General features: G+C 43.2%; 1 protein-coding gene across 1 annotated transcript; it reads right to left on the reverse strand.

Moving 5' to 3' along the window:
• Nucleotides 1-2,925: 2,925 nt before the first annotated feature.
• Nucleotides 2,926-18,662, reverse strand: LOC118793957. The gene is made up of 2 exons (XM_036552061.1): nt 18,349-18,662; nt 2,926-5,870 (listed from the first exon to the last, which is right to left on the reverse strand). Exon 2 carries the CDS (start codon nt 5,245-5,247, stop codon nt 3,511-3,513), a length of 1,737 nt encoding a protein of 578 aa, XP_036407954.1. The 5' UTR covers nt 5,248-5,870; nt 18,349-18,662; the 3' UTR covers nt 2,926-3,510.
• Between the last annotated feature and the right edge of the window lie 463 nt (nt 18,663-19,125).

A 19,125-nucleotide genomic window follows, 5' to 3' on the forward strand; every position in this document is an offset into this window, starting at 1 on the left:
TAATGCACAGCCTGGTGATCAGCATCTAGTGGTTCAAAGACCTTGCAGGTTGTATGCAACTGTGCCAGCATATTCTCACATCACAGCGGTATTATAAGATCCATTAGCTTTTTCAGCAAATTCCACATATTTTGACACCAGGCTGTTTATGACAACACGTTGTGATAACACAACTATTTATTTTTAAATATGGTTTTCTCTGTTTTTTTCTCCAACTCCAACTAGTGATCACATAGCTTATAGATCATATAGCTTATCCCATTCCAACACCCTAGCACACAGGGGATAGCAAATGCACTGATACACATACACACACCTACTGCAACAATCTGAGTGGCTCACAGTTGCCCAAACAAGGCACAGGATGCTAGCGGCTGCCCAACTAGGGGACACTGGCCAACCTACCCAAGCCAATTTGCTGAGGTCCCCTAGTTACAGTCAGCAGATGACACAATCATTTGTGAACACGAACTATGGAACTCAGTCTTCATTTGGAACACGTCCCTTAATTGAACCATTTGGAAATGCTTATACAAATTTCCCAATCTCAAAACAAAGAATATTATATAATTTAGTAAATAATCATTGAGAGAGGTGACACTCCAAAAACCTGGATTAATTCAAAATTTGAACAAGTAAATTTGACAAACAAGCGTTACTAAGACATGTTTGGTGACACTTGCCTTTAAGCTTTAGTCATGTGAAGACAAATTCAATCCCTTGTAGACATTTGTTAATGGCAGTCATGATGGCAGTATTTTATGTGTATATGCTGATGTTCACAACCAGCCTGTATTTTACTCATGATTTGCAGCTGAGAGGAGAAAGGAAGAATAAAAACCACAAATCTCATGTGACATTTTGAGCTTCAACATTCTTTTTATTTTTTTTTTTCCTGTCAGCTTTCTTTTAAAACGCTCCCATCTTCCACGATGTATATTAGTGTCTAATGTCCTTTTCCAAAGGGTGGGGGGAGGGGGCTCTGTTTAAAACCACTCCTCAGAATTTGGCAAAGCCCAGTTGAATCTAATTTTCTCCTTTTTTCTTAAAACTAGCAGAAAAAACCAAGCACATTACTGCCAAGAACACCATGACAGAAGGTAGGAGAGGGGTATGGGTGGGGAGAGACACACAGCAAGCAAGCAAGAAAAAAGCTACACCTACCAAACAAAAAGGGGAATAGACTCCTCAAAATAAACACTACAACACTGTCAAAGAGAGAAAAACTATACATTTATACACAAGCGCCTGGATAGCAGAGACCCTGAAATACCTGACATACTTTACACAGACTGACCATATGGTTGACTGTGGGCTTAGTATATCCACCAAATGTCTACAGATAGGTTAAGAGTGGAGTCCTGTACTGTATGAGGGAGGCACCTTTTTAAATGAAGACATGTCTCTGTGGTAGCTCAGCTAGACCAGTGTTTCTCAGTCCTACACCTGGAGCCCCCCTGTCCTGCATATCTTCTATCTATCTTTGCTCCAAACACACCTGATTGAAAAGACTAACATGCTCTTGATTAAATCAGGTGTGCTCAGCTAATCAAAAGTGCCACTGATAAGTTCAGTAAGGTAGGTAGAGCAGGGTAAGATGGAAAACGTGCAGAGCAGGGGGGCCCCAGGACCAGGATTGAGAATCAGTGAGCACTCTGCCTTTTCATTTATGGCAAGTGATGGCATTGTTATTACCATATATGCTCAGGGCCGTTGGACAAGGAGGCGGCCAATCTTTTCCACACCTTGGGAGGGTACTGCGAGGTCACTTGAACAGGAGCGGACAGCAGCGTGGTGTAATGGTAATGAGTATAGTGCTCATAACCAAAGACTGCTGGTTTGATTCCCCGCTAGGGAGCTGCTGTTGTAACCTTGAGAAAGGCACTTAATGCACAATTGCCTCTGTAAATAACCAGCTGTATAAATGGATAACCTATTGTAACCTACTGTAAGACACTCTGGATAAGAGTGTCTACTAAATGACAGCATTATAATGTAATGTGCAGTTCATCCACAGCCCCCTATGGGTGGTACTGCATTGTGCCTCCAGCCAGCACCTGGAGCGCTCTGCTTTGTGTACCTGTGACCGCACAGACAGATCATCACAGCCCTAGACTGCTAATATTCCTCCAGTACTAAAACCTCCCATCATACCCCACCTCACCCCACTCCACCCCACCCCAGTCAGTTTCACCATTTCAGTAGAGGGCTATAAACCTTTTTTTAACATTTATGTTTACATATACATATATTCTGCTGTTCAACTTCTTTCCACGTGTGTTTACATGAACATATTTTGTGATGTTTTTGTGTTTTTCTTTCTTGTCTGCAGAAGGATGGACACACAGAACTAAACACAGACAGACTGGTGGTGTAGTGGATTCTAGTGGACAGGCTTCGCTGCCAGGGTACCTGGGAATCTCCCATGCTGCTGGGAAAGTATGGGAATGGTATATGCTCTTTACCACATGATTTAATAGAATGTATTCATCCTGAAATCCAACTTGTTATTCCCCAGATGTGTACCTCTACCACAAACAGGGTAGACCTCATGCAACCACTAAACCACTTCACTCACTTCACTGTTATCGCTTCACTATTGTCTGGGGAAGCAATAACAGGCAATCTAGCTGCTTTAAAAACTGTGGTTTGTACTGGTGTTTAAAATTAAATAAAAAAAAAAATCACAAAATTAAACTCAAAAATAAAAAGAATGCTTTTAATTTAAGTGGACAAGACAGAACTGTACAGTAATATTGATGACGACAGGCCAAAAATCGCTCTCACTCCTACACAGTTTGTCCTGTTCTTGTTTTTTTGTGTAACTTTTTTGTTTTTGTCTTAAAATATATATATTTTTTATAATATGCATACAGTATATCACAGTAATATACAAACCAAGTGCTTTAAAAATAAAATGGAGGAGGTGTCAGAAGGAAATTATTGATGGAATGGTAGACTGTAGAAAGTTAGACTGAGGAAGAGGAATGGAAGTCTATCAGAGCACTACTTCTTTGGTTGAAGGAAAACTCCCAAAATGCCTTGCATTTGGTACATGCATAGGCCACATCCTGGGTCAGTGTGAAAATGGTCAAGCATCATAGCAGATCAGGGGAACTGAGATTTCACACTTTATAGGAAAAGTAGGAAGGAGTTGTAACGGCTTCTTTAGAAAGTGTCAATTCACCACTGTAATCACTTCTAGAGTTTTCTGTTGCTTGACACTTTGCTGGAAAACAGAAGATACAGACTGACAGGGGAAGTTCCATTCTCTCACTTATTCACAGACCTCGCCCATTCTTCAAGTGCTTCTATGATCTTGGAGGGGGTACCAGAACTGACCACTGACCATACACCCTGTGAGACAGTGCACTCTGGAGCATGGAGTCCAGTCCGTTTAGGGATTTATGAGCCTTGCACTCTAGCTCCAGGGTGTACAATTGCCTTTGTAGTTAAAGGGTATCTGGAGAGATGGAAGGTGACAGCTGCTGTGGGTCAGCATCTCTCCCCTCAGTCTCTTCTCTTACTCCGACCGTTCTGACCACCGCTGTCTTTTCTCCCAAAATCCTCTCTGCCTTCCTCCCCTTGCTCGCTGAACCCCATGGGCGTCCAGCTGTCCCACCCCCTGTGGCCGTCACCGCTGCCCCCTTGCTGGGTGACGTGCATGAGGGCCAGGTAGGGGTGCTGGGGCAAGGCAAGGGGTGTAGATGCTGCAGCGGGAGGCATGTCATGCTGGGCCCCTGTCCCCCCATGACTGAGCGCTCTGTGTTTGAGCCTCAGCTTGTGCGGCAGGGCGGTGCCTCTCCACTCCACCTGCCCATGGCAGTTGGAGGTGGTGCATGCTGGCAGGGCTTGCAGGGATTCCACCTGGCATGTGACGGACAGGTTTTGGGGGTAGCCGCCCATCTCAGAGCAAGAGGAAGATGGGGACTCGTCATCTGTCGAGGCGTCCTTGTCAGAACTGCGGGGGTCGCCATCGCTGGAGGAGGTGTCCTTGCTTGAAGTCAAGTGCTCACGATAGTAGCCCTTGGCCCGAGGGCCACCCTCATAGGTGAGCACCGGTGGCTCCTCGTCCCGGGGGCTGAGGTAGGGGTGGTAGGGGCAGCCCGTGCCCTTCTCGTAGCTGTGGGACAGCAGATCTGGGGCCGCTGCAGCCTCCTGCCCTCCTGGGCCCAGGTAACCACAGTGGCTCTGTGGATCGCCATCCCGCTGATGGTGGCCTCCATAGAGCTGACCCTCTCCCATATCCCCACTGCCACTGGGCTGGCCATAGGGCGGGGAGTCTAAGGTCTTCCTCTGCAGCTGCTTCGTCACTTCCACCAGAGTCTCAGAGCTCTCAGACTCAGCCAGCCGTGCCAACACTGGCTGCTGCCAACCCTGTGGCCTCTGGTGCTCTGCGGGGCAGGAGCTGCTGCTGGAGCGATACAGGATGACGCCCCTCTGGGGGCTAGCTGGAGGTGGAACAGGGCTTGGGACAGCCCCGCAGGTGTGCTGCTGCTGCCGATACTCTGCTACAGGCTCCACCCCCTGGGCGTGACAATGGACAGAGCTGGGGCTGTGGCGGACGCCGCACACCGTCTGCACCACCCCAACACTGCCGACATCCATCTCCAGCATGCTCGTGTCCAGTGCTGCACCCTCGCACTTCACCTTGTAGCCAGCCGGCTCAGGGCTGTCACAAGAGGAGCCATCAGACATATCTGACAGGGAACCACGCGGGGAGTACTTGGCCAGGGGGGTGTGGCCTTCTACCTGGCTGGACTGCTCTGCCTCAGAGGAGTCTGAGTTCATCATCAACTGGGAGCTGCTGGAGTAGCCACTAGAGAAGTAGTGGCCGGAGGTGGGGCTGGTACTGCTCCCGGCCCCTATCTGCTGGCTCTTCTCCACATAGGAGGCGGTGCTGATGAGCCCGAAGCGCAACTTCAGCTGCAGCAGCTCTGCCTTCAGCCGCACATTCTCGTCATTCAGTGCAATCACGCGGTTCTCCAGCACCATGTCGTTAAGCCGCCGCTTCTCCCGTGAGCGCTTGGCTGCTTCATTGTTCTTACGACGCTTCTCCCAGTAGGAGGCATCCTTCTTCTCATCAGAGATGAACTCACGCTTGCGACGGCAGCTCATGCCGGGCTTGGGCTTGAGTGGGCGGGTGGGGGGACGGGCAGGGTTGGCCTGGGGCGAGGGCAGACTGTCATCGTACCTGGGGAAGGCCCTCAGACCAGGCGTCGGGGCTTGTGTGTTCAGGCTTTCCATTGCTGTTGGAAGGGAGCCACTATGAAACAGTGGTCCTCCACTAACATTGAAAAGGGAATTCCTGCAACAGAATTGGAGGGATGGAGGGGAAGGGTCACAGGTACTGCTTGAGTGGGGTTTAACTTCCTGCTTTGTTTTCTACTGATCTAAGTGGTGGGGTCGGCAAAAAATTCTTAAGGTATTCGTGCTTCGCTCATTGATTTTTTTTTTGTTTTTGTTTTTTTTAGGGGGGGGGGGGGGCTCTTCTTGTTTTAGAGTTGGATCTTCAGACACTCAAGTGTCTAAATAGGCTAGGAAGATCAGGAACAGGCAGAACTCCACACAAGTGAGCCACATTTAAGTGTCTGAGATGAAGCGTCAGGATGACAGTCCCCCCGATTCTTCCTGCAAGCAAGGATCACAGCAACTCACCCTCTTGGGTCAACCTGTCTTGAGGAAGCCCTGGTGTAAGCGTTCTGCAAGTGTATTTCTAGCCTCTTTGCCTCTGTACGGTCTCTGTTCCTCTCTAAGGAGCTTGAGCTGCCGTAGCTGTGTCCAGTAGTTCCAGGCGAGTCACTTGGTCTACTGTGGCTTCCTGTTCTCTGGGGTTGCAGCGGCTCAGTAGCTGGTATCCATGTAAATGGCTGAGGAAGGAAAATGAAAAAGATTTATCAAAAGCTGACTTCAGCCTTCTGTTCAATCTCATGCTTCACTGTGAGACAACATTCACAGATCAAAAAAATCATTCAACATTCAAAGCAAAGTGTTCCAGGGTCTTTTTCCAAAGAGAGCCTATTTTTGGTTAATGATTGAATCTGGTTTCCCTGTACTTGTATGTCTGGCTTTGACTGCATGGTCACCACGGGCAACCTCTGAATGGCCCATAGCCCCTAGCAGTGACCATCTGACCTTCTGACCCTGCGATCGATCTGCTTTGTCTGTGACCTCTGACTTGTCTGGATGTTGTAATCTGCTAGCATGATGTAAAAACCATGAGACTGTATAAATGGATAACATTGTAGAGAACTGTAACCTATGTAAGTCGCTTTGGATAAAAGCGTCTGCCAAATGAATAAATGTAAATGTAAATGTAAAAGTCACAGGAGACAGGTAAATACTACAATCAGAAAAATAAGAGACACAGACAGAGAAACCAGGTGACAGACTACATCCAGAAGGAGGAAAAGCAGCCATGCCTGTGAGACAGAAGTGGATGAAGCAGGGCAGGCATGCAGGTCAGCTCCTGAGAGTGGGTGGAGTACAGCCCTGTTGTGCATGTCACCTGACTGGCCACAGAGAACTGTCAGTCTGACAGACAAGGCTGAACCCAACCAACTTGGGGTATCAGCCCTGGCATCCACCCCCCCCACCCCTCCCAGCCCCTTCATATAACATGAAAAAAATATAAATGCCAATGTCAAAATGTCTGCAGAACACTCTGCAATGAGGCCTAAGCAGAAGAGTATTTCCAGGAAAAAAAGTGTCAGTACATGCTCAGAACTTCCATTTGTCTGGGTAACTCAGATCCATTCTTCTATCTCACAGACTGATATGAGCTTTGACTGAAGAACCATCTCATTTAAAGTCTTGTTCTAAATGTAAGAGAGGCTGCAAAACACAAAGTATGATGGCAGAGGTGGTGACAAGAGAAAAAGAGAATGGGAAAAAAGAGAATGTTTCAGAGCCGCCAACTTCAACCAGACAGACACATACCGTTTGGCATTCATTGACATAAACATAAATGAACAGGTCCAGGCTGGCGGCTGAAAAGGCTTTGAGAGAGGAGACACCTGGGAAAGAAAGAGTGAGAGAGAGCACGAAAGAGCGCAACAGAGTGCAAGAGAGAGAGCATCCCAAATGTCCCACTGACCCAGAAAGCAGGAAGACCATTAAACACCACCTTCACACTACAGTGGGAAAAAGAGGTCAGCAGAGCAGTGGTGAGTAAGGGAGAAAAGGAGTGAATCTGAGGCCCTGTTCACACCTGGCATTAACATGCATCTTGGGTGATCTGATCACAAGTGGACAGCTCTGAGTACGTCAGTTCACACCTGGCATTAGAATTCATCTCCACATGCGTCTCGAGTAACCACTTTTAATCGAATCTCACTTCCCCGCTCTATATGCAAATAAACACGTACATGTACCAAATGACCAATCACGACAAAGAGATGGATTACGTGCTAGAAAGCCGGCTCTGGAGCCGTTGTCACATATGAACTTCGGACAATGTCCGGAGAATCAGGTCCGCACGTTGTCTGGAGTTGCCCTTTCACACATGTAGCACACAACAGGAGCGTGTCAGACACATTCTCATCTACTGGAAATACTCCGTTTGGTTAGGGCGAGGGGTGGCGCCTGGGCAGGGGTGGACAGTAACAAAGTACATTTACTTGAGTACCGTACTTAAGTACATTTTTCGAGTATCTGTAATTTACTTGAGTATTAATTTTTTTGGAAACTTGACTTTTACTCCACTACATTTGAAAGACAAACATTGTACTTTTGACTCCACTACATTTCTATGAAGGTTCCCGTTACTTGTTACTTTGAAGCATAGCTTTGAAGTCAGCAGATGAATTTTCTTTTCTTTTCTAAAATGCGATAGGCCATATGCTGTATCCGTCACAGGAGAAAAACCAATCACAGTAAACTACTCCTATGCTGTCAGTCAAATTCAAAGTGCTTGCTGCATTTTTTGAACAGTTCAATTTGAACTTGGCAGTGGTAATGATGGATACAGCAGAAGCAGATAAAGATGATGATTCCTCACAAGAGCACACATGGCCATAAAATTGGCTGACTAAAATTCAGTGTTAATTTCGTCAACGAAAACTTTGACAAAAATATGCCCTGATTATATTATTCAATGGTGTATTTTCCCACTCAGTTTTTTTGGTAGGAGAATCATTACTCGTGGTCTACATCATTAATGCCACCTAGCCGTGAAAGAAATAGCTTGATCACTGTCTAGTTGCAAAACTTTTCTAGCTGAGCTGTCCAGCTACAACGAAACATTTCGCCCTACAATGTTTAGCAAAATACGGCAGGTTCACTACTTAGTTAGCTAGCTAGCTATGCACCAAACAAATCAGACATGCCACAGAACCACTGTGCATGTGAGGTAGCATGCTATTTGCATGATCCGGTCGTCGTTTTCAGATGGTTTACAGCCTGTTGATTTATATTACAGCTTAATTTTCTATTTACAGGTCGTTGATTTCTATTATTTTTGTTTTTGTTTCTATTGGGGAGAGCTGTATTACTCTACATTTCCCATATCCCGCCATAGCTATATGTACAATCCCGGGATTTTGTACGGGCAAACCATATAGGTTGACACCTATGCGTTAGCTAGCCAGTTCAGTTTTATGACTGGCTTGATATTAACATCCTAGTTATCTATCTATATGTCTATAAAAATAAAATTAAAAATGAAAACAATTCAATTGTGTTTCTATAGGCTTTGTAGCATCTTCTACAAGCTTTTTATTTTACAGGTTCTACAAGCAAGTCATTGCATTCAGTAGGTTGTTTCAGAGTCATAAGGTTCTGTAAATGCATTGTGGCAATGTGTGTTTCAACAATGCGTTGAAATTAAAAAGAAAACGTACCTTTGAATACTTGAGTATTTTTAAAAGCAAGTACTTCAGTAAAGTACTTTAACATTTGTGTTGGAGTAATATTTGACCAGGAGTATCTATACTTGGACTCAAGTAATGGAGTTGTGTACTTTGTCCACCTCTGCGCCTGGGTAGAGCGTGCAGGAGGCAGGACATGACGCAAAAAGTATGCTGTAGAAATCGCAGCGGCTGTATTCGAAACCGCCTACTACATACTGTGTATTGCATGCTGTTTTTCAGTGTAGTACCCAGTGTGCGACCATTAATGACTACATTTGTAGTATGTTACATTGTCGCATGATATCATTGCGAGTTTAGAAACGTCCAGAATTCCTTGTGGTATTTTCCAGTTACAGTGCTGGCCAAAAGTATTGGCACCCCTGCAATTCTGTCAGATAATGGTCAATTTCTCCCAGAAAATGATTGCAATTACAAATGTTTTGGTAGTAATATCTTCATTTATTTTGCTTGCAATAAAAAAACACAAAAGAGAAAGAAAAAAAAGTCAAATCAAGTATCAATTTACACAAAACTCCAAAAATGGGCCGGACAAAAGTATTGGCACCCTTTGAAAAATCATGTGATGCTTCTCTAATTTGTGTAATTAACAGCACCTGTTACTTACCTGTGACACATAACAGGTGGTGGCAATCACTAAATCACACTTGCAGCCAGTTAAAATGGATTAAAGTTGACTCAACCTCTGTCCTGTGTCCTTGTGTGTACCACATTGAGTATGGAGAAAAGAAAGAAGACCAAAGAACTGTCTGAGGACTTGAGAAGCAAAATTGTGAGGAAGCATGGGCAATCTCAAGGCTACAAGTCCATCTCCAAAGACCTGAATGTTCCTGTGTCTACCGTGCGCAGTGTCATCAATAGGTTTAAAGCCCATGGCACTGTGGCTAACCTCCCTAGATGTGGACGGAAAAGAAAAATTGACGAGAGATTTCAACGAAAGATTGTGCGGATGGTGGATAAAGAACCTCGACTAACATCCAGACAAGTTCAAGCTGTCCTGCAGTCCGAGGGTACAACAGTGTCAACCCGTACTATCCGTCGGTGTCTGAATGAAAAGGGACTCTATGGTAGGATACCCAGGAAGACTCCACTTCTGACCCAGAGACATAAAAAAGCCAGGCTGGAGTTTGCTAAAACTTACCTGAGAAAGCCAAAAACATTTTGGAAGAATGTTCTCTGGTCAGATGAGACAAAAGTAGAGCTTTTTGGGAAAAGGCATCAACATAGAGTTTACAGGAAAAAAAACGAGGCCTTCAAAGAAAAGAACACGGTCCCCACAGTCAAACATGGCGGAGGTTCCCTGATGTTTTGGGGTTGCTTTGCTGCCTCTGGCACTGGACTGCTTGACCGTGTGCATGGCATTATGAAGTCTGAAGACTACCAACAAATTTTGCAGCGTAATGTAGGGCCCAGTGTGAGAAAGCTGGGTCTCCCTCAGAGGTCATGGGTCTTCCAGCAGGACAATGACCCAAAGCACACTTCAAAAAGCACTAGAAAATGGTTTGAGGGAAAGCACTGGAGACTTCTAAAGTGGCCAGCAATGAGTCCAGACCTGAATCCCATAGAACACTTGTGGAGAGATCTGAAAATGGCAGTTTGGAGAAGGCACCCTTCAAATCTCAGGGAGCTGGAGCAGTTTGCCAAAGAAGAATGGTCTAAAATTCCAGCAGAGCATTGTAAGAAACTCATTGATGGATACCGGAAGCGGTTGTTCGCAGTTATTTTGTCCTACCAAGTATTAGGCTGAGGGTGCCAATACTTTTGTCCGGTCCATTTTTGGAGTTTTGTGTAAAATGATAATTGATTTAATTTTTTTTTCATTGTCTTTTGTGTTTTTTCATTGCAAGCAAAATAAATGAAGATATTACTACCAAAACATTTGTAATTGCAATCATTTTCTGGGAGAAATTGAGCATTATCTGACAGAATTGCAGGGGTGCCAATACTTTTGGCCAGCACTGTAGATGCCACTTGCATTCTCACGAGTGAAAAGAATTGAGGAGTTCACAAAAAGTATTTGCGAGTTGAAGTATTTTCAGGTTTTTTCTTTTCAATGTCTTACCTTTCGGTGGTACAGGCACATAATGTGGCACGGAGGAGGAGAAGGCAAACATAGCTATTGTACTTTTGGATAGCCTATAAAAAATATAACACATAGCTATCCAAATGGTGCTACCGGTACACATAATTTATTATTAATTATACATTTGTCATAACAGGAAGGTAAGTTTTTGTTGTTTGCTATGTAATGTTAGGTCACCAGTTCACCTATCTCACTATACCTATCACTATTACTTAGCTACAGCTTAGCTAGCTACTAAGCAGATAATAAACTACTAACCAACGATATTAATCATTGTAAGAGACAAGTTTTGGCAGTAGCCTATAGCTATAGCTAACTATCTCTTTAACAATCATTGGACTCAAAATAGCATGTATTTGGACATATTCGCAATGTCAACGAAAGAGTGGAAAGCAATATACAGGCATGCAGAAAAGAGTACGAAGCAGATGTTTGTATTCTTCCAGTTTCGCAGCAGTCGCATGATTTAAAGACAGAAACATCATCAACACGCCCACTCGCTGTGAATTCTCCGGAAAATTACCTGCTCCATTCACACATGGGCTGCATCCGAATACTCATACTGCCATACTATATAGTACGCAAAAAGCAGTACGGCACAATCCGTAGGGTGTCCGAATACTCAGTAGGCATTTAATAGTAGTCGAACGGTACCCGGATGACCTACTGCATCCAAAGTATGCAAACGTACTACACTACGCTATCCCATAAGTCAGCTGGAGCCCAAATAATAATAATAAGAATTCCCCGGGAAAAAGAGAAAGAAGACGGCGATGTAGTCAACTTGGTCAAGTTAACAAATCAGTTGGCTTGTTACGTAACGTTAGCTTTTCATTTTACCTCAGGTAGACAGTCAGCTAAATAAAGCAGACTGATTTTTAAAACATGTAATCATCAGAGGTCAAAGGACAGGTAAGATGGCGGCGGAGGATGTCCGAATTGTGTCCTTACTACTTGCTGGCATACTCACAGAACGTACTACAGTAACGGTCGGGTAGTAGCCTATGTTCTTAACCGAAGTTAGTGCATACTGAGTATTCGGATGCGGCCATGGACTCAATCCGACATTAGATGGACTTTGTACTAAGGAGCTGGCAGAGTGAAGTCCATCTCATGTCCAGTCCAACTGATTCGGACATTTGCGTTCTCACATAGGCCTACAGCTCCTCCGGGTAATGGCTAGATAAGTTCCAGCTTTCAGTGCTGGGTTTTGTCCTCTAAAGTTAAAGTCATATTTTTAAAGAGGATTTATGATTGAATCTTTTCTTAATTTTCGCCATGGCTGTTTTTTAATAACAATGACAATAATATCAGTCGCTGCGCAGAACCAATGTCTGACCGTTGTCGTCCGGTATAGCCACCGCTTATTTCTACAAAAAAAAAAAAGCGGATAGTGTGTAGGCTACATGAATATTTGCGTTTGGGTCATTAACTGTATGGTTACTTTTCAAATAGCCTACATTCTACATCCCACGGTTTCATACAGCCGCTGGGCTTACGGTGTCCCAGACAGCAATAGCCTATTTAGCCTAACACTAGAACCGTGATGAAGTTAATCGGTGGATTACCGCGGGAGGGCGTCAAAGTGACGCTTTTATTTTTAAATGGAAAAAAAGTCATGTATTTGTATTTAATTTTGAAAATCGGCATGGGGTTAATTTAAGGCAGGTCTTTAGAATCATAGGAATACTTGAACTGTTGTGTTTTCACTTGTGTTTTCATTAGTATAATAATGTGTTTTCATCTTATTTTGCATGACAGTGCCACGCTTCAGAAAAGATTGATCACTGTCAGTAAATCCAAGGTGTGACTTCATCGAAAAGACACGATGCTAAGCTTTATCTCCATACACAAATCTTTCCTGACCTGACAGTGATTGACGACAAATTTTGACTTTGATTGCAATCTTGATTAACTTTATTCGTATTTGAACTATTTCTATTGCCTGCTGGACATTAAGACTCTCGTAATTTGGGGGTTTTGGGGTATTTTGTCACGTTTATAAATGTATATTTTGCTGTTAATCTAACGTAGGCTTGTGTGTAGACTAAAGTTGAATGTGCGCACGTCTGCCAAAACGTGATTAATTGATTAGCCTACTTTAATACACCGTTGTAGCGATGGAGAACTTTAATCCCTGTGAGTAGGCGGTCCTTCAGTGTGGCCCTGGACACATTCGCATACACGCTGCAGAAAGAATGTTTCGGTTTTGATTTTTTGACAGGTGGAAGTGTTTATGACAAGAGATGTCTGAGAGAAATTTGGTGATTTTGACATAGATCGCCGTTTTGAAACATTAAGCCACGTTAAGCTCTTTTACGTTATGCGTTTAGAATGTCCCTTTTTCAATAACAAGCACGCTTCGGTTTTAGACAAGTAATTCATAGATGTATTCATAACACTAGCAAACCAGCAAACACCCTTTGGTATTAAACTACATTATAATTTTCATTGCAGTGAATAACATAAGAAACTTTGGAAATATTATATCTTGTTTAGCCTATTTAATTCAACCATACTGGCAAGGTGCCAGACAAATACACTGAAGTTCAAAATGTTCTAATCTAGCGTTTATGCTTTTTCCAACGATAAACAGAATTTAACAAAAGATCAGCTGCGGCTGAGTTAAGGGTATTTAATTTCAGTGATGAACGGAATCTAGCTTGCTAGTCAACTAGGTTTTCATTTACAGATACAACACGCATTATTTCATAGTGACAGTCATAACAAGATTCTTTCAAGCAGACCTTTAAGTAATGCGTAAACTTACATTTGCAAACGAAAATGATGTATGTGTTTATTTGCATAGAGCGGGGAAGTGAGATCCGATCACAAGTGGTCACTCGAGACGCATGTGAAGACGCATTTTAATGCCAGGTGTGAACAGACGTATTTAGAACTGTCCACTTGTGATCGGATCACCCAAGACACATGTTAATACCAGGTGTGAACAGGGCCACAGCACAGGATAACAACAGAGTGAGATGGAGCAACAAAACAGAGAGACAGAGAGGGGGGGAGTGCACTTGGAGGATCTCAGTCACTGAGGGGCAGAGGATTTTTACCAGTGCTATGGAAGGGACCCATACCCCACAACTGGGAGAAAAAAAACCATGCAGCACAATCAGTCATACCTAACATTAATTCCTCCAAAACCCCCTGCGCACACTGGGTGCCAAATAACCAGGGGTGACAACATAGAACAACAATAATGGCAACCGCGGCTGAGGTCAGCAATTTGTCCTGCAGCTGGCATGAGGAGGGGACACTGCTGTTTGACCACTGCAACACACCATTGCCTTGGTCTGACTATCCTTTAAACACCATGGACCAATCCTAATGCCTGTATGATATACAGATATTATCATGGACGAATCTTAACACCTGAATGACGCATGAACATCACTTGCCTGCATTCTAAAATTAAAAGACCTGTGTAACTGTCTGTGGCTAATATCATCTGCATGACATCTTTTTCCATTCTTTGGCATAAGAGAGACACCTTAATGTACTATCTTAAAGCTTAATGCAGATGAGAAAAACAAGGCCTTTTGCATTTTCACATGTCTCATTTCTAATGACAAAAATACTTTATTTAGTACTATTTAGTTCCAAATAATACAAATGTACAACTATACAAGAATTTGCTCCTGTATTGCTGAAAAAGGACACTGTGCTTTGGTTTCATCCCCGTTTTCCCTAAATTAATGACAACTTTTTAGGTTTTGAAGCCATAAAATTTTGGCTTCCAGTTCTAAAGTTGTGTAAGTGTTTGTTGCACGACCAAGGACAGCACTGACGTGTGCAGATTCAGTGCGGCTACCATGTGACGTGGATGAGTTTCGCCAACGCATGTGGAGAGATCCTTTCCCAGTTTTCCACGACTCAGTCAGGAAAGAGAGTGTCAGACAGCACCCCCCCCCCCCACCCCCACCCCCCCATTTTTATTTTCCAAGTCAGGCGCCTCACCACATAAATACAGCACGTGCTCCTATGCCGTATTGCATTTTAAATACCACCAGCGCCAAGGACAATTTAAAAAAGTGCTACACTGGCAAAGGAATATGGAGAATGGAGTTCTCAATTTATGGATCTAAAGTGTGTTGAGATATGCTTGGCATTAGAATCTACAAGACTTTGAAACTGATCTTTTGTAAATTCTGGCGGGACGCCACTGATTTTTAAGACAAGTAAAATGTTTTTTCTTTTCAAATCGATTAACATTACAATGACAACAATGAATATAACATTAAAACACATGAACAGATATAACATGCTACAATAAATTAAAAAGGGGTGCAGTTACAAACTATGTTGTAGGTGCACCTAAAGAGCCAAACTGAAAATAAAACGTTGTGCTCACAAACAGCGGCGGGGTAGGATATGTAAGAGCAAACGGACCTGAGAAACGAGAAAGGACCCTCAGTAATACGTTGCATCACTTCGTTCTCCTATTTTTGGACTCACGCAACCACGCAATCGCCTGATTTTGTGAATTTGGAAGACTACAAGCAGCACCCGACATATCTGTTTTGTAATTTGTTGAAATGTCTGTTTACTGTATTTGTTACAAGCATGCGGCTACATCGGTAGGTTTGAGTCGTACGGCTCCGCGGCGAATCGCGCCCCTCCCCCTCGCTCTCCCTGGATGAGTAATATTGACCTACATTGGAGCTGGCACTGCGAATCAGGACAGCGAACTGGCGGTTCCCCGCCACTAGGGCGACTCCAGATATAGGTTTTCCGCATGTTGCATCATCTCAACACAACCCGTTTAATTCTTTTATTTATTATGCAACCCTCAACATGCAGTTGCAAACTCCTTCCAAAAAGGTGCAAATGAAGCATGCACTCTCGCTTGATAGGTATGCCCAGAACCTTAAATTAACACCTTTCCTTCAGCTGCTCTTATGTACAGTTTTATGGACATTTTAAACTCAGTTAACCGGCTGCAAAAGCATTCGGTTAAAATGTTTTGATTAACCTTGAGTTGTGGTACGTACTGTTGCCACGCCTTAACGTTTTTACCAAAATAAATTCGGTGCTGTTGGTTTTATAAGTTCAAACGCATATTACACTTTTCATACCTAGTTAGATATTCTGTGAACAAGCTTCCACACGATTGTTTTAAAAGGAAGGAGAGAGAGTAGGCCTATAGGCCAATGTCATGGCGGGGTCACTGCGGTCGAGTGCCTGAGGACAACAACGCTATTATAAGTAAAACAATGCCGGATGTAGGTCAGCTCTACTTCCCGGAGGCAGAGCCCAGATTCCTTCAAAATATTGCGTTCAAGCACAGTCGACATATTTCTTAGATTGTACAATAATTCCGTATAAGATCACGTAGCCTATAATACATATGTTAAAAATACAAGTAACGTATATCTACCAAGAGTGAGGCTTGAGGGGGCACCATGCTGTTCATTCGCCAAGATAACCCATTCAGAGGTGACCGAAGAGGTCGTTTTCATGCTCGGGGTTACATATGACGCCTTTCGACAAGCTTGGGATTTACCGGAAGGGGTTCGGACCTCCAAGGACGGGAAATCTCGGATAAGCACCCTTTTATCGTATCATTGGGTTCCCCTGGTAATTTACCATTCACACACGTTTCGTACAGTGGTTTTAACCAACGCCTTACAACTGTCAATATGTCCACAGTTCTCCTACCAGTATATATTGACAGCTGCTCCGCAGATGATATCATTTTATTGTATGACGTTGCACTGTACATAAATATACTTTGTGACAAGACACTCATCTTGGAAGGTGCTACGCAGCACTACATTTTACAGCCATTGCGGCTTCTTTCCCAAAGACGGTCTCAGCCAATTTCAGACTGCCGTCATATCAAACCTGTGCACGCGGCCAAATAGTTACAGCACCTACTTGGGTATTTATTTTCCTTTTCTTCTTAACCCAGCATTAACTCTTTATTGAAATTGAACGCGTTTTATGCCTGAAGTTGCATGTAGTAACGTGTTTCCAAATTACAAAGGCAAACACTTAAAATCATGAATGTGTATTGCCGATGTTGAAACAACCAATTCGCACAGGACTCCCTGAACTGTTAAGATATATTACTTCGCATTCCAGGTAAAGTTTCAACAATAAAATAATTTTATTACAAAGGGAATTACGCGCTGTGACTTTTGAAATAAGAATACGTCATAGGAAGTTACAATGTTTGTAACATGAATCCCGAAAATTCTTGTCTGAAGATAGCCTTAAAGCCTTACAAAATATTTTTTCTTTATCTTACCAGGACGCCAGACTTCCCACAGTCCCGATTACACAAACTGTCTAGAAACCCTACAGTAGTATGTAATTCTGTCTGTCACCTCACCTTACCGCATCTGTGCATTTTCTCATTTAAACACACAACACGTCGCAATTCAAAACCGACAGCATGTTTCCATACAACCCGTCCATGTTTGTCAACACAACACAACACAATAGCTCGCTGCGAACTAGAGTGCGTTCTGTTTTGCAATACCAGGAAAGGGTTAACGGTTTGAGTAGGCTGCATAACCACCCCGCGTTAACCTCGGCAGAGAATTGCTCCACGTGACAGCCAGAAGTGTGTTCCCACTTCCCAGTCTTCGCATGGAATTTTTTCAGTCGCCCGCGTGGATTCATAACCCGATTAAAAGATGCGTTAGTGTGATAAAAAATAATTGCTTTTTTGCCTCAAAGCATGGCTACGTATGTTAGCGGTCGAATTACCCACTCTTCAAATATATGGGATATGGGTAAAACTGTACATGTGTACCTTCTGTATAAAGACAGCAATAATGTAAAAGGTGAAATAATGTTATAGCCCAACTCTCTTACATGTAAAGCCAATAAAACTCAGTGTAAACCATTCTAAATTAATATGAACTAAATATCCTATATTTTACAGTTCAAACGAACATAAAATGTAGTTGACCCCCCGCTACATTTCTGAAGGAATTTCACCCTGGTTGTTCTAGCACCGGTCTGTCTCACCTACCATCCCCCTATAGCATCCACTACTGAAGCAAGGAAAAAAAATGCGTCAACTTGATATTGAGAAAATGTGCGCGGTACAAGTGTTGAAACGCCACTACGGCAATCAAGCACTAAATTCTATAGCTGGGATAAAAACGGGAAGACACTGATAAATCGATAAAATACGCATTTAATTTAATTTTGTATTTTTATGAAAGGAACTTACAAATTAAACATGCTATATAATTAATGATGCTTCAAAAACTACTGATTACAATATGTAGAGGTCCAATCTCAATGTATCCTTCAATCACACTATCTTTTGTTATATATTTCCAACATTTTATGTGTCTTTATAAAAACACCTTGATTCTTACACACGTTCAGTGTACGTATACGATTTCAAGAATAAAGCACGAAACTTACCCTTGTGTTATTAGAATTAAAATCCACGGTGTTCAAAACCACGCTTCAATTCACCCGTTTTATCCACTTCTTTCGTTTCGTCTGTTTTGTCTCTCGAGTTAAAATCGCAATGTACCTTGCAGTCGGTGTTGCTCTAGTTCTAAGATTATCGTTTTGGTGTGACCACGGATTCCCCGTCTCCTGTTTTACTTTAAATCCTCATGTTATGTAGGTGACTTGATCCAGTTTCCCTTCTCTCTCTTTCCGCCTCGAAATGTATGTTAGTAGGTCAGTAGTTGCATAACAGGATGCTTTGACTGCCTAGTCACGTTTTGTTTCCCTCACTCCCTCCTCGGATACAGCTGTACGGAGCTGTGAGGAGAGAAGAGGTTACAGGGAGGGACTCGGCGCGTCGCCAGACTGGCTCAGATGTAGGGCAAAGATACTGGTAATGAGGTTACTAAACAGAACGACAGAGAGCGGGAGCACGAGCGACATTTGGAGCAAAACAGAAAACCAAGGAGACATATTTAGAAACAAGCCCCCGGCAAGCGATATTGAAAGAAACCATTTGACGCCACAACTTTTGAGCAGGGGGAAAAATCTAAGCTTTGAGTATACGAATCATTTTCACGCCACTAATATGAAGATGTCAAACATTTTCTCATGTCAACACCTCGTTGGAATGTTACATAGCCTATAATATACACATATTATCCCATCTGTTTATTTTACTATTCATATTATCGTTTCTACAGAAAGACATTATCTATACATTTAACCCGTGTGAACCGAATT

Source organism: Megalops cyprinoides, chromosome 19 (assembly GCF_013368585.1).
Source record: "Megalops cyprinoides isolate fMegCyp1 chromosome 19, fMegCyp1.pri, whole genome shotgun sequence".
In the NCBI taxonomy this organism is placed as follows: Eukaryota; Metazoa; Chordata; class Actinopteri; order Elopiformes; family Megalopidae; genus Megalops; species Megalops cyprinoides.

Bases quoted from the DNA above. Each gene is read 5' to 3' on its own strand.
- LOC118793957 (XM_036552061.1), bottom strand. From the start codon at position 5,247: ATGGAAAGCCTGAACACACAAGCCCCGACGCCTGGTCTGAGGGCCTTC.